This window comes from Dermochelys coriacea, chromosome 13, assembly GCF_009764565.3.
Source record: "Dermochelys coriacea isolate rDerCor1 chromosome 13, rDerCor1.pri.v4, whole genome shotgun sequence".
Taxonomy (NCBI): Eukaryota; Metazoa; Chordata; order Testudines; family Dermochelyidae; genus Dermochelys; species Dermochelys coriacea.
Window position 1 is genome coordinate 34,029,837 of NC_050080.1, and position 16,573 is coordinate 34,046,409.

General features: G+C 40.0%; 1 protein-coding gene across 4 annotated transcripts in view; it reads right to left on the minus strand.

Annotated features, from left to right (window-relative positions):
- Positions 1 to 3,162: 3,162 nt before the first annotated feature.
- Positions 3,163 to 16,573, minus strand: part of LOC119841585 (cytosolic phospholipase A2 gamma-like) — a 29,304-nt gene continuing 15,893 nt past the window's right edge. For 2 of the 4 annotated variants that reach the window (XM_038369140.2, XM_043495762.1), the window contains exons 7-14: positions 16,443 to 16,496; positions 14,805 to 14,870; positions 14,185 to 14,241; positions 8,798 to 8,842; positions 7,061 to 7,156; positions 5,677 to 5,831; positions 4,344 to 4,512; positions 3,163 to 3,694 (exon numbers count right to left, since the gene is read on the minus strand). In XM_038369140.2, the coding sequence (XP_038225068.1) occupies positions 3,522 to 3,694; positions 4,344 to 4,512; positions 5,677 to 5,831; positions 7,061 to 7,156; positions 8,798 to 8,842; positions 14,185 to 14,241; positions 14,805 to 14,870; positions 16,443 to 16,496 (815 nt within the window). In that variant the 3' untranslated portion in view covers positions 3,163 to 3,521. Of the gene's footprint in view, positions 3,695 to 4,343; positions 4,513 to 5,676; positions 5,832 to 7,060; positions 7,160 to 8,797; positions 8,843 to 14,184; positions 14,242 to 14,804; positions 14,871 to 16,442; positions 16,497 to 16,573 lie in introns of all 4 variants that reach the window. The other 2 variants (XM_043495763.1, XM_043495761.1) reach the window with 1 other exon arrangement.

Consider the following 16,573-nt stretch of genomic DNA (forward strand, 5'->3'; position numbering starts at 1 on the left):
CAGGCAGGCAAGTTACCATACGGTTCTCCTGGTCATCACAAACCCAACTATCTATGTTTCTAATGATCAAATCTCCCATTACTAACACCTGCCTTTTCCTAATGACTGGAGTTCCCTCCCCTGAAGAGGTAACCTCAGTGCGAGAGGATTCTTCTTCCAGTTAAGAGCTCCAGGGCAGCAGCAGGGTGAAATAATACTCCTTTTTGGCAATTTAATATGCCTGACTTCCCTCTCTGTCTGGCTTTACACCGCCATCCACTGTGACTCAATTATCTTCACTTAAGTTACTAATTTTCATCTGATGAAGTGAGAGGAGAATCAATGCCATGGAAATTCAAGTTATCCATCCCCACACACCTCTCTATCCATCCCACCGTATCTATCCATACTCATTCATCCATCCAGAGGCAGTAGGAGATATATGGATCCAGGTCACTATGAGAGCCAGGAGCAAGCCATGAAGGGGGCAGTTAGTTATTTGCACTTGTGCAAATCTCCCAAGACTTCTCCATGCCCACACACTGCAGGCAGCATTTTACAATCACTTGACACAGAGGTAAATGATTACACAAATTGGACAGCCATGCACACTCAAGCCTTGACTTCTAACAGATGCTGCCGCAATGAGCATGTCACAAGAATCCATCAAGAATTGTATATAGATTAGAATATGTTACTTAATGCAAAATAAGGTGGGGGCTGGGACAAATTAAAAATCTAAATGAAAAAATAGCCAGTAATTGTTGGTAATGCTGGATGGAAGAAGCACCTTCAGTGCTAAGCAGAAGCAGTAGGGGAAGTAGCACTGACCTGAAACACCAGGGTGTTCGCAGCTCGAAGTTATGACCTCTTATTTCGAGGGCTGGATGACCAGGATTCAGGTCCCAGAGCTCAGATTTATCTCTGTGTTTTCTCCACAACATGGATTCTCTCACTAAAGAGCCTCACGCCCCAGGAGCTGGAACTGGATGGCAGGGGATGGATCACTCGGTAATTGCCCTGTTCCCTCTGGGGCACCTGACATGGCCAGTGGCAGAAGAAAGGATACTGGGCTAGATGGACCATTGGTCTAATGCCATATGGTTGTTCTTAGTATGAGCACAAGCCACAATCTCATGTGGAAGAACATGCTCCTTATAAAGTAGAGTTGCTTGCTCATATTGGTACCTTTTCAGGAGAAGACTGTGTCTCTCTTGACAGGGCTTGTGAAAGAGATTTAAATGACCGAGTCTGCGGAGTTATTTCTATGTCTTTTGTGTTGATGGCAGAAACAACAGCCTTGACGCAGACAACTTTCTAAGTCACATGAGATCTCCCTGCTGACATCTCATCACTGGGGATGGTCAAAAAAAATGCTGAGAAATATTTTTCTGAAGGAAATTTGGGATTTTAACTATGGGACAATTTCACACAAATTGTTGGCTTTCCTGAAAAGGTTTTGATTTTTTTTTAAATTGGAACCTTAAAAAAAAAAAGTCCAAAAATTAGGTTTTGGACCAATGGATAGTGGGTTAAGTAAGTTTTCAGCTGAAGTTTTTTGTTTTTTCAAACTTTTTTTTTAGTTTTCAGCAGAAAACAATTTTTTTGTGGATGATAAATTGAAATTTCAATCAAAAAACATTCTACGGGGACAAAAGAACTCCTGCTAGTTTTACTGCTGATATTAAAATTATAATGTATTATTTGCATTGTGCAATCAGCAAAGATCCCCAGTCATGGCCCAGAACCCCATTGCATTAGGTGCTGTACAAACACAGGATGAGCCAATTGCTCTCAATGGCTGAAATGTAACTTTGACCCCTGTTATGTCCCAGTGCAGGCTAGCCGGCCTCACTCCAGCTGTCCTTATTCACACCAGCACTTCTAACCACTAGGCAACAGACTCATTCTCTTTGTGGTTACTCTCTCTCTCTCTGGCCCATGGGCTCTTTATTTATTCATCCTCAGTGGAATAACTTCAACAGGAGAGAATTCATTGAATGATGGATCACAGGCAAAGTGAAAGGAGAGCTGCGGCCATTAGCTTCAGTGGAGTTAACTCCTGAGTTATTTATACCCAGTGCAAAGTCTCATGCCTGCTCCATTTTAGTGTTTGATATATTCTCCTGCTCACGCTCACCTGCTGCTTTAGCTTGATGAATGCAGAGAGGGCTCATCCAGCAGGGAAGGGATCTGGGACCACTCTGGAGATCAGTTTAAAATAACATTAAATGCCAAGGTCCTAAGAACAATCCAGGATCTGCATTCATTGGCTTTTCAAACAGATTTCATTCTGCTCGCAGGGTGCCTCTGAAAGCTCTGTGTTTGCAATCCCACCTCCAGTTGGATTGAGCCCACAAGTGTCAGATCTGTAAGCACATGCCATACTGCCCGTGCTGAAGAACCAGCTCCCACAGCTGAAAGTCTGCAGAAGACTCATAATTTATACATGATCTAGTCACTAGAGGGAGACAAACAGCCTGAGAGAGCTACCATGGGTTATGCAATGCCCCAGACTGCAGGAGCTCATCCCAAGCAGCAGAGATCAATGTCAGTTCAAATCCCTCTGGGGCCAGCACTTTATCACTCCGCTTGCTTCTTCTCAGCCAGATGGATAAAGAGGGTCAGACTTGAGCATTTGCAACATGCGGCTCTTAACATCATGAATATTTGAGTCTTCATGTTTGTATTGGTACCCTGCACCCAGGGGAAATTGGAAAATTTGGGAAAAAAATGGAAATGTTGGAAAAAATTTGGTGACATGATTCTGTTCCCCGTTACATCTGTATGAAACTGGACCGATTCCAATGACTAGAATGGATTGGAACAGAAAACTCGTCATTACTCCTCATCTTCTCTTTCATTTTTATCTGTTTTTTAAATCAGAATTTACCGGTGAAAAACATGATCAAAATGTTCCATTTATCCAAAATATTGGTTTCTGTTAAAAAAGGTGCTATTTCAACAACATTTTAATAATGTTTTCACAAAACATACACCTAGAACTTAGAAATTAAAATGATTCCTCCCCCACAAAACTAGGTTACCATTTTTCTAACCTCTCTATGTATCAAAGGCCCAATAGCATGATAAGAGCTAGGGGAGATGGCTTTTACCACAGGTGTTAGGTGCTTGTGCTTTTGCAGGCTATTTCTAGGATGGAGGCACTGTGTGCAAATGCTGTGATGTTATAGGCTTTATTGATTGATCATTAATTGTGCAACAGGAGACAAAGGCATCTGGCATCACACAGAGCAGAGACTGATTGAGCAATAATTCATATCAGCAAGCAAAGAATGATTTATACCAAGAGAGAATTTTTCTTTGACTAATGCACAGAATCAAAATTCCTTGACTAAAATGCAATCATGTTATGGGGTTAACTAACAAGCTAGGGACTAGTGCTTTCATAGCAGAAGCTGAGACTCTTCTCCCCACTGTGATCCAAAATAATGACATTTTCCAGCCAGGTGACAATTCTGCAGTTTTCAGAATCTACTGGGTGGCTTTAATGTATACAGGACATAGATAAGAAACTCTTCTTAAGAGCTTCCCTTCTTTCTGGAGCAAGCCACAACGTGTTTGATCTCTTGCAGAATCTTGTCTTTGTTGTTCGACACATTTAGCCTGGCTGACTGGAGAAGTTTGTGGATGTCTCCCTCATTGTAGAGAAAGCGAACGGGGGTGAATAGAAATCTCCATTCCTTCACATAGCCTGAAAGCAAAGAGAGAGAAAATGTGCATATGTTTTTAGGATGAGGATATTAATGTTACTAATGTAGCGTCAATAACAACCACTACTATTCTTAGGACTGAAAACACAGGTAGATGTCTTTATGGATATTTTGAAGATTCACGTTTAAATTAGTTAAAATTAAAACAATGGATGGGATATAGGGCCAGATTTTCAGAGGTATTAAGGTGTGGAAAGATAGGCAACTAATGAGATTTCTGAAAGCACCTGTGTAGGTTAGGTGCCTAATTCACTTAGGCACTTTGTAAATCCCACTAGGTATCTAGCTGCATCTATAGGCACCTAAATACCTTTAAAAACTGAAATGTTTACAGTTCAGTGCAGAAAAAACAAAACAAACCAGAGGCTAGTAACAAACATCCCATATGGCAGATAACTCCATAACTACCTCCTCTGTGATTTCTCCCAACTTCCTCTTAAGTTTCTATCACTGGCTACTCTAAGACAGGACACCAGACGAGATGAATGTGACTTATTTTCCCAATCCCTATGTCCCTTTGCTACACTACCCCAGCACAAACCGGACTCAGCTGTATTTAAGTCACCCACGTAAGTGAAATAAGAGTGAGACCAGGAGCCTTTAAGAAAGTTGGCATGACATGAAACTTACCCGGGCAATTCACTTTGTTGAAAAGTGGGAAATGCATGACAGTAGGAGCACCCTCTCCTCTGAAGATGTAGCAGTCGGACGGGTTATCTGTGTCTTGGAGCAAGTTCTCGTCCACCTTAGGAAATGGGATGCAGTTTTTTTCACAATATTTGGCAGCTTGCTTGAGTGTCTAAGAAGGAGGGAAATGTGATTGTTTTATTTAAAAGAACCACAGAAGGTCATATACTCAAGACCAGGTAGCTCAAAACACAAGAAGTCTAACTTTCTCTCTGAGGCCTCTAATAAATTGACTATGCAGAAAACCTCGTGGAAACCAGACCCTCTGCTCTTGGGTTAGGAAGAATGTTTGTGTAGCAATACATGGCTGTCTACACAGATTCCCTGGCTGGGATTTCCAAAAAGCTAAAAGAAGCAAGAATTTACCTCCCTGGAAAAGTCAATAGGAGCTGTGATTGAGACTTTTGAATTAGGGTAGTTATAAAATAGATAGCGAATGAATACTAAAAACAGGTATGATTTGTTGATTTAAGGATTTGTTGATTTAAGTTACTATTGGTTACTTAACTCACTTAAGAGCCTTTAAAATCTCAGCCCACAGCCATAAGCCTGGATCAAACACGGCACACTGAGTCCAGCCCCGGCACAGAGCTAGAAGCTTCACAGCAGCCCACATCTGTTCCACAGGGATAGATCTGAGTGGTTCAGTAGGACCCGAAGGAGAGCTCTGTGTAAGCTCGAAAGCTTGTATCTCACAATAAAAGACATTACCTCACCCTCCTTGGTTCAGTAGGAGACATTTTCCTCTATGGCTCAGTATTCACCCCTGTACTCATCACATCAACGTTCAAGGCCACTAAAGGTTCATCTTTCAGTTTACAGATTTCCTTCCCTGTGGTCGCTACATGGTAGGTTTTCAAAGTCACCAAATCTGTTGCCCGACTCCCATTGATTAAGGTACCAAACTGTCCATTGTGCATTTGAAAATCTCCTTCAAGAGAGATCCATTGGGCCATCTTACAAAAATACTAGATTTGACTCAAGTCTGCTGACCAACTTCCTACTTGGATGATTGGATTCTTTCCACTAAACGTTCCCTCAGCAGGTTCAGAAGGGTCTGGGATTCTTTTCTCCCTTCCTGTCCTGAACTGTTCTCCAGCAATTAAGTAAAGAAAATAATATTTGGTTTTTTTAAAGATTCTAAACTCCTGTTTTGGACTCTTATCTCATGGGGTCAGGGACAACAGATTTTTCTCTGTTCACACATCACCTGGCACAATGGGCCCTCGATCCTAATTGGAACAACAGTAAAAATGGTTACAATGATAGAAGTTACCTGAAACGGATCAGAAGGCCCATAGTCAAAGGAGAGAATCAGTTTCACTTTCCTGTCTGGGCGGAGAACCAGGGGGTAAGCACAGTTTATGGCTATACCAGCATCAACCAAGGAGAAGACTTTATTGTTCACCAGTTCAAGGTTGTCAATACCAGCTAAAGAAATGTATCCAAACATAGAGTGTTAATACTAAGAGATTAGAATCTGCACATGCCCAGTGATCCCAATAAGGCATGGCAATAAGATTTATAAATAATATTCACTGCAGCTGTGCTTTGGTGAAGAGTCTGTATTCTCTGCCCATTACACAGTATAGCCACCCCTTCCCCACCCACACTCTCTGCTGTCCCTGGTGCCCATTATACAGTATAGCCACCCCTTCCCCACCCCCACTCTCTGCTGCCCCCAGTGCCTGTTATACTTAATCTTTCTTATTCTTAATCCTTCCATCCACTGGCCTTTATATAGTACATTACATAGCAGTGCTGGAAGCAGCACCTATAGTTATGTTTGTCTAACACTTCCCATCACCCTGTTTTCTGTTTTCTTATGAGTTTGGATGTGGGGGATATTATATAACCACGTAATTAAAAGTATATCATAATGCCTATGCAGAAGGCAGCTTAACTGCAATTGCATCGGCAACCTTAACTCTGACCTGCCCTAATCTTTGAGTGTTTGACTTTGCAATCTTAACATAATATTTAGTACATAATACTTTAGATTGGAAGTATTCGATTTTTATCGGTCAATAAATATGGAGTTCACCCTCTCTCTCTATATATATAAACCAAAGAAAACCTTTTTCCACTGATAATCAAAATGTACTTCAGGCAAAGTATGAAAAATGCTTCTTGAGAATGTATAGTCAAAATCCAGTGATTGAGACTTTTGAATTAGGGTAGTTATAAAATAGACTAGCGAATGAATATTAAAAACAGGTATTATTTGTTGATTTAAGGATATTTATTTTGTATATTTTGACATGTGATGTTGACAATTTGTGTTTTAATGGTAAAGAAAGATTTCACTTTTTGACTCTTAGTATCTACTGTCATTAAACAATCGTTTGAGTCTCCCTGTAGGTTTCAGTAACTGTGAAGATTTAAATCAATAAAAATAAAAAAGAAGTTTAAAATCCACAATTTCATGCAACTATGAAAATTTAAATTAATAAACATTTTTAAAAATTCTTAAAAATAAACATTGATATTGTCTGTCAAAATCTGTAAAAAAATAAAAATTAAATTCTTCCAATCCTAAAAATACTGTATAGGAAGACAACCCTTTCCTATAGGTTTCTGTGTGATGTATTTACTGTGAAAACAGGCCCCTAGGAAAGAGACATCCATACCACAGAGTCACTAATCCGTATTTTACTTACAGTATTTGTAAAGAAAGTTACTATTGGTTCCCCATATCCAGTGCCAGAGATTGTAAGTGGTTTTAGACAACATCCTAGCTAAATCCACTGCTGAGCCTGTTAAAGGGCACAAATCAGAATTAAAATATCAGAGCTATGTATTACAACATATTCAGAAAATCAGAGTTTCTCTGGTCTCGTATTTGCTAGTATAGCCAAGGAGCTGTGGGAAAAATTATGGTGTGTTTCTTTTATGGAGCAGACACTGCAAAGCAAAGCAGATTCTAAGGAAAGTAAAGGGAACTCTTTCCTGAGACACAGAGAATCTATGGTATTCTCAGCATCCTGGATCCCACCCTGTGCCACATAATGACCCACCCATGCTTCTCTGATTAAGATGCCAAGTTCTCCCCTTCACAAAACACCTGCTGGAAGTTATAAATCATTTCCTATATTCCACCATGTGAGATATGTAGCCTAGTTCTGTTAGCTGCTGAATTGAGCTGTGTAAATAACTGATTGTTCAGTTCCATGGCTAAACAAACAATTGTAATTAAAAAAAAAGATTTTTTTTTCAAATTTTTCAGCGAACAGAAAAAGTAAAAAAATAATCATTTTAGGTAGAATGAAATGTTTGGCTTGACTCACAATGAAACATTTTATTCTGTTTTTTGAGTTTTTAAAGGTGTTTTTTAAGTGAAATTGATACCATTTCTAAATGAAAAGGCTGTTTTAAACCAAAACATTTCACTTTGAAAATGCCAATATGAAATGTTTTGTGTTTGCTTGAAGTGTTTGGGAAATCTCAGCTCAGGAACAAGGGTTGGTGCATGTCTTCTCCACATTGAGGGAGGGGCAGACTGGGTTATAATGACTGGTCAGGCTTCTGATCCGGGCAGGACAGTACAGTTGTGGGGCCCTAGGCTGCGGAAGCTAGGGGGCATTGGCTGGAGCCTCTCAGTTCTTGGTTCACGAGAAGCATTCATGTCACCCAGCTAGGGGTGTCCCTTCCTGTGGATGGCTGCGTAAGTGCAGTACCTGGAGGGCTTTGCAGCTTGTCACAGCATCACAGTGAGCAAGGGAGCCCAGGCTGGTAAGCAAGAGGGCCCAGGGGTACCCCAGTTCCAGATTGCATCCCAGGGAACCTATCACACACACACAGCCAAAGCAGCTGAAATGGACAAAATCAATATGAGCCTCCTCTCCCGATAATCATTTTGAGTAAGTTTAAACATTTTGGCCAACACAAAATGGGCTTTAGATGCCTAAATGCTTTTGAAAATACCACCAGGCACCGCAATACTTTTAAAAATCTGATGCTAAGTAATTTAGGAGCATAAGTCCCACTGAAAGTCAACAGGGCTTGTGCTCTGATCCCCTTTACATGCCTTTTGAAAACCCCACCATACATCTGTCATGGTGTCACAGGCCCACATCTGTAAGACAGGAATGTTACCCCAGCTGAAATGACATTTTGAAAACACATTCATCGATATTGGTGAGGGAGCCCAGAAACTTTTGTAAAGGGCACAACACAAAACTCTACACAAAAACAGGACTAGTCCAGAACCGCTTTGTCCTGAGCCGACGTCTGTCAAAAACTGATTACATGATAATTCTTATTCACGAGGCAGGGTGTACAAGAGCCGAGGGATTTGTTTAATTCAGAAGTGCACTCAGCGTTAGTCTCTTCTCACAAAGATGCCAATAACACCTAATGCAGCCAGTGTACGAGAGGAGATTCAAATTCAAACTTACCTATGCAGCTCACCATTTCTCCAGTAATTGAACAGTCCATAATACCTGAAAAATATATTTGGATTATCAGTCACTGACCATAATACAGATCACCTAGGAAACAAAATTCAGGGCACAATGAGTAAGGCCAAGTTAACATTTCCTGCAGGTTGTACCATAAAAAAGAAAAAAAGTGGTGGAACTATGTCTAATGTACAGTGTCTTCGATTCTTCTATAAGTCTGTGTCCGTACCTTGCTACTTTTTCCTTTGCAATATATCTAAACTTACCCTTTGGCTAAAATCCTTTTCCCAGGCTCCACCATCTCTGTGAGCATCTCTGTAGCTTCCCTAATGCACAGAGACCCTCCCCCAACACACGCCACACTCCAATCTGTCCACATTATAGCTGCTAAAATGACCTTTGCTTGGATTCTGATTAGCCAGTGTCCTCTTTGAATCTCTCCACTGCATCCTCCTTGCATATTAGAGATTAAAATTCTCTTCCTCTTTTTCAATGCCCCCTCGCAATTTCATCTTTGACTACTTGGACAGGATTCTAATTCTGCTTCTTCCTTTGCTAAAAGCTTTTTCTGTGACATTTGAGAAGTTGCTTAGGCTGGGCTATGTAAGGAAGTTATTACTCATATCTCACTGAAAGTCAGTTTTAACTTGTTTAGATTCCATTGAATTTCCCAACTTTATTTCTGATTGAACCCTCAGTTTCCCATCCTGAATTTTCTTAAGGTTCTTCTGGTGACCATCAGAAAGTTGCCTATATTAATAAAGAAATATGAGATTCCTACAAGGCTTTGGTGCTGAGCACACACTCAGAAAACAGAGAACATTACTGATGAGGATCATTTATGTCATTAACAATCTGGATATGACAGGTTTCAGAGTAGCAGCCGTGTTAGTCTGTATTCGCAAAAAGAAAAGGAGTAGTTGTGGCACCTTAGACACTAACAAATTTATTTGAGCATAAGCTTTCGTGAGCTACAGCTCACTTCTGTAGCTCACAAAAGCTTATGCTCAAATAAATTTGTTAGTCTCTAAGGTGTCACAACTACTCCTTTTCTTTAATCTGGATATGATTATCCTTTCAAGCAGGAGCAGATCAGAAGCAATTCCACAGCTGTCAATGCAGTGGTGCTATAATGAAAATGTGTTAGCTGTCACTTTACTTGTAAGGGGTTTCCTGGTGATGATTGTAGGCTACAGGGGCTCTGAAGGAGGCATGTGATCAAGATTTTTCAGCAGTCATTCTACAAAAAGCCAGCCTAGATCAAAGTGGGGAGAGTTGTTCCTCTTTGCCTTAGAGAGTAGCCTGCTTTTTCTCTGTTTTTGTTTTCTGTGTGTGAAAGTTCTGGATTTTAATTCCTCAAGGGCTTCTTTTCCATGGGTCCAGATGATGAAGACATCATCAATGTAGGGCAAGTAGAGTAGGGGCATTAGGGGACGAGAGCTGAGGAAGCACTGTTCTAAGTCAGCCATAAAAATGTTTGCATACTGTGGGGCCATGCGGGTACCCATAGCAGTGGCACTGATTTGAAGGTATACATTGTCCCCAAATGTGAAATAGTTATAGGCGAGGACAAAGTCACAAAGTTCAGCCATCAAGTTTGCCATGACATTATCGGGGATACTATTCCTGACGGCTTGTAGTCTATCTTTGTGTGGAATGTTGGTGTAGAGGCTTCTACATCCATAGTGGCCAGGATGGTGTTTTCAGGAAGATCACCGATGGATTGTAGTTTCTTCAGGAAGTCAGTGGTGTCTCAAAGATAGCTGGGAGTGCTGGTAGCTTAGGGCCTGAGAAGGGAGTCTACATAGCCAGACAATCCTGCTGTGAGGATGCCAATGCCTGAGATGATGGGGCGTCCAGGATTTCCAGGTTTATGGATCTTGGGTAGCAGATAGAATATTCCAGGTTGGGGTTCCAGGGGTGTGTATGTGCGGATTTACAACCTATCCTGAAGGATGACCCATCACTCTCACAGATCTTGGGAGACAGGCCAGTCCTTACTTACAGAAAGCCCCCCAAACTGAAGCAAATACTCACCAGCAACCACACACCACACAACAAAACCACTAACCCCCAGGAACCTATCCTGGCAACAAAGCCCATTGTCAACTCTGTCCACATATCTATTCAGAGAACACCATCATAGGGCCTAATCACAACAGCCACACTATCAGAGGCTCGTTCACCTGCACATCTACCAATGTGATATATGCCATCATGTGCCAGCAATGCCCCTCTGCCATGTACATTGGTCAAACTGGACTGTCTCTACGTAAAAGAATAAATGGACACAAATCAGATGTCAAGAATTATAACATTCAAAAACCAGTTGGAGAACACTTCAATCTCTTCGGTCACACGATTACAGACATAAAAGTTACAATTCTTCAACAACAAAACTTCAAAAACAGACTCCAATGAGAGACTGCTGAATTGGAATTAATTTGCAAACTGGATACAATTAATTTAGGCTTGAATAGACACTGGGAGTAGATTGGTTATTACACAAAGTAAAACTATTTCTCCATGTTTATTTCCCCCCCACTCCCCACTGTTCCTCAGACATTCTTGTCAACTGTTGGAAATGGCCCACCTTGATTATCACTACAAAAGGTTTCTCCACCCCCGCTCTCCTGCTGGTAATATCTCACCTTAAGTGATCACTCTCATTACAGTGTGTATGGTAACACCCATTGTTTCATGTTCTCTATGTATATAAATCTCCCCACTGTATTTTCCACTGAATGCATCCGATGAAGTGAGCTGTAGCTCATGAAAGCTTATGATCAAATAAATTTGTTAGTCTCTAAGGTGCCACAAGTACTCCTTTTCTTTTTTTAAAGTAATATTACATTGCAGCTTTCTAGCGTGAGTATTTAATGGGTTTTTTTTAATCTAACTTCCCTGTTTGAATGCTGTGAACATAATAGCAATTATAGCTGTAGGGTCAGGGCCAGAGATCCAAGAATATATAAACCACCTGGGGAAAAGGTATGTGGTGAAGATCCTCCTGACTCACCCTGTAAAGCACCTTCCATAACACCTGAAAATGTCATAGGAATTTCCAGTCATTTCACACAGCCACAGACAATAACACAAACATCTAAGGGCTGGTCTAGACCTAAAACATAGATTGACTTAGTTACTTTACTCGGGGTTGCGAACAAGTCACACGCTGAGAGATGTAGTTAAACTGACCTAAGCCCCAGTATAGATACCACTAGGTTGATGGAATAATTCTTCCTTCAGGCTAGCTACTGCCTCTTGATGGGGTGGTTTAACTACAGCGATGGAAAAACCCCTACTGTAACTGTAGGAAGTATTCACAATACAGTACAACAGCACCATAGCTGTGCCACTGTAGCATCTGTAGTAGTATAGACAAGCCCTAAGAAACAACACTCAGATTACAACGAAGATATTCATCAGTAGCCCAAGGACAAAAATACTAGTTGAAATACCGCAGGATAGAATCTTCCCTCCTCTACCTCTAAACTGGATTGTTCAACATTTTGCCAGATTTTTTTTTCCTTTTCATCTTATGAAACATTTTCTCTTCCTGTGTGTGCACATGGCTAAAATCAGTGCCCAGACTTTATCATTTCCCCTCTCAACTACTGCATCATCTTCCTCTATTGCCTCCACAATATATTTATTAATACCTCTCTCAGAGATGCAGAGTTTTACCCCTAATATCATCTTCCTCGACTGGCAATATAGACACATCAGCATTAGGGCTGATGGAAAGTATTCTGTCAAAACTGTTTTAGCTGCAAAATTAGGGTGTGAGGAGTTTGTGTTCTCAGGGATATTTTTATGAAATTCCCCAAAATTTCAATGAAAACAGAAATTTTATATTTTATATTTTTAAAATAATTCCATTTAATCAAAAAAGCTATTTTTCACACACACATGACCTGGTGTACCTTGTTAATTAGCACCATTGTAAATTCGATAAATAACAAATATATATATTTATATATTTTCTTCTTGAGCCACCATTTGTCAAACAGAAAGACAGAGTGTTAATATTTATTGTAATGGATAACCAATAATTACAACACAATCAGCGCAATCCAGGTACAAATCAGAACCAAAATGACTGCTGTAAAGTAGAACAGGTACTTTACACACTTCCAGGAATATATTGCTATACTGAAACATATTAATAGCTGCCATAAGTGATTTCTTTGGTCTGAAGACCACCACAGGCCTTTTCAGTGGGTCTGCCATGCATCCTTCAGACTCATCAGAAGACATATATAAATCAGGCTACTTGGGAAATGATTTTCCCATTTCACAAGAATTTTGGAAATTTCCAACATTTTCCTGTCTCGAATTGAGACAAATGGTCAAAATCTCAAATTGTTTTGCAAATCAATATACTTCACTGCAAAAATCAATTCCGATCAATTGAAACATTTCATTAAAATTATTTTGAAATGTTTCATTTTGACTTTGAACTTTTAAAACGTTTCCCTTATTATAAATGACGTTGAATTTCAAAATGAAAAGTCATTTTCATCTGAAAAAAATGAATTTTTTTATTTAAAATATGCCAAAAAAAATTTTCAAGAATTTTGAAATTATTTTTCCAACTTTATGTAGTTGGGGTGTTAATCAAAATTGTTCCTTTCCAATGAACAGTTTCAGTTTTAGCAAAAAGAAAAGGAGTACTTGCGGCACCTTAGCGACTAACAAATTTATTTGAGCATAAGCTTTCATGAGCTACAGCTCACTTCATCGGATGCAGTTTTAGCAAAGTGGCTGAAAAAACCCCAACATTTTGTCAAAAATTTCCCAATCAGCTCTACAATTAAGAACATAAGAACGGTCACACTGGATCAGATCAAAGGGCAATGCCAGGTGCTTCAGAGGGAACAAACAGACTAGGGCAACCATTGAGTAATCCATCCTCTGTTGCCCATTTCCACCTTCTGGGAATTACACCCTTTTAGCAAAACAAATGCATACAGTGGAGAGTATTTCCTGCCATAGGTCAGAGTTTAGCCATGCATCCTAAGGGGTTTCCCTGTTTGCAGATGCAGAGGCCACAATACTCATTGAATATCTCACAGAAAGAAAGCCAAGAGAAGGAGTTGTGAATGTGACCATGAGAGGAAGCTCAGAGATAGAGTTACTTGGCACAGAGCCCACTGGAGTGGCAGATTTGGGGATTTCTGAGCAAGGAAACTGCTGAGTTTTTTGTTTCTACTCTGTTCAGGGTGACAGGACTTAGTGTACATATTTTGTAAATAAAGGAGATTAGACCAAATATAGATGATACAAGTCAGGTATTTTTCCTCTTAACAAAATGGCCCTGAAGGTCCCAAATATTAGCTAGCAACTCAGGACAAAACAGGCAGCCATATGTATATACTTACCGACTTCAGGTTCAAGAGTGGGTGCTGGAAACCCTTCCAATGTTCCTTCCCAAACACCTGAAAATGTCATTAGGATTATGCATCATTTCATATAGCCAGGGACAATCATATAATCAACTGGGAAACAACATTGAGATTACAGTGATCAGGGTCAAGTCAATATTTTCAAGTTTCATAAGAAACAAAATTGGTAGCAATGAGAAGAAATACAATTATCTTTTAGCTGAAACAGCTTTTCAACCAAAAAAAAATTAAATCAAATGAAAATTTCTGCACAGCAACATTTTTTGTGGGATTATTTTCCATTGGTTTAATGAATAACCAGAATATCAAAACTTATTTTTTCAGTAAATTTGTTTTGGTTTTGGTAAAAACAATTGTTTTTTTTTTCAGAAAATTTTTAGCGAAGTATTTTTGATATCTGGTATTTCAATGTTCAACCAATACATTGTTTCCCTCTCAAAAAGAAGACTTTCCCCCGTCATGGTGGGAATGATCCTTTTCAGACATCAGCACTACAGTGTAGCACCATTCACTTCTCTCTCGCCTCAGCACATAGGCACATATGGTAACTAATTCCACTTGTGTCATTGGAGTGACCATGAGCTATAATGACCTACTTTTGTTAGTCACTGAGAATGATGAATGTGGTTCTTTTTTTCCCTGAAAGAAGTCAAAGAATATATCTGAACAAACAAACAAAAAAAAAACAATTAGGAGAGTTGGTCATTTCACAATTCATTGACAATAATTCAGTCCTTTAGGAAACAACCTTTAGGTCACAATGATTTAGGAGAAAAAATATAGTGATGAAATTATAGCACATCCATTTCTGTCTACTCCCCACCAAGCTTGTCACAAAATCTCTATCTTGTCACTATTTTTTTCATCCTATATTGAAAATCCACTTAGCAGGCACGGTGTCCCCCTCTGGAGGTGATTGGGACACTTCCAGATGTTGATGTCATCTTTATTTATGGTTGAACTAGAGGCGGACAAAATAACATTTGGAGTGGGAGTAGCTTATATATCCCTTCCTCTATGTCCATATGGCTCAAACCATCATCTAGGCCTCATTATCCCTCATTTGATTTATTGACTCATTAATTAAGGGGGTTTTAAATATATAAAATTATAGCTGATGGAAACATTTTGATCAACATTTTTTTTCCTATCTGAAAATGTGGTTCATCAAAGTTGAAATCTTCCATAGGACTATGTCAGTTTTGACCTTTAAAAAGAAAAAAAATGTCCAGTCAGAAACTCTGAAAGGAAACAAACAACAAATCAATGCAATCTGACACTTCATTTCACTTTTTAGAATTTTTTTTTTCCTATTTTTGGTGTTTGGATTGTCACTCTATTTTATAACCTTTTTCTCCCTTTTTCTTGCTCCACACCTTCTTCTTATTTTTTTTTTAAACTCACTGGAGAAAGTGGACGGTGAGAGGATATAAAAAGTCATGAGAAATGTGGAGTAAAACCCAATTTTTCACACTTATTTTACTATTTCCAACTAGAAAAAATTGAGTATTTTTCCCACCAAAAATTGCGGTTTTCTGATCTCCCTAATAAAAATTAAGAAGAGTCAGGTATCAGCCAGTCTAGAACCTCTTCCATAAATTAAAATAGAATAAATAAATAAATAAATAAGTCTGCGGAACACAAAACACCCTCGCCCTCAGCAGCATACACACAGAGATGCCCTTTGGAGTGTGCTGTAAAAGTCCCTAGAGCTGGGTTATTTCAGACAAGTGCAGGAAGCTGGTTCTGGAGCTGATGAAGAAGACACCACTCTAGAGCAGTGGTTCCCAGACTTGTTTCGCCGCTTGTGCAGGGAAAGCCCCTGGAGGGCTGGGCCGGTTTGTTTACCTGCCACTTTCGCAGGTTTGGCCGATCACGGCTCCCACTGGCCATGTTTCACCGCTCCAGGGCAGTGGGGGCTGCTGGAAGTGGCGCGGGTCAAGGGACGTGCTGGCTGCCACTTCCAGCAGCTCCCATTGGCCTAGAGCAGTGAACCACAGCCACTGGGAGCCACAATCGGCCGAACCTGCAGACGCGGCAGGTAAACAAACCAGCTGGCCTGCCAGGGGCTTTTCCTGCACAAGCGGTGGAACAAGTTTGGGAACCACTGCTCTAGATGATCCCATCCGGCAGGACATACTACTGCAGTGCCTTTTTTATAAGGCACCTGTTCTGTTTAAGTTAAGGACCTGGACTCTGACTCCAGTGTGCTATGAGGACAGAAATTGCCATACCTTTTATGACTTTTTCATTTTCTTCTTTGCTGCCAATGCAACTTCCCCACAAACCTGAAAAGAAGAAGGAAAAGTGATAAAATGATTTGACTCTCTGTTTACTAGGACAGGCTCTGCTTAGGGCCGATCAA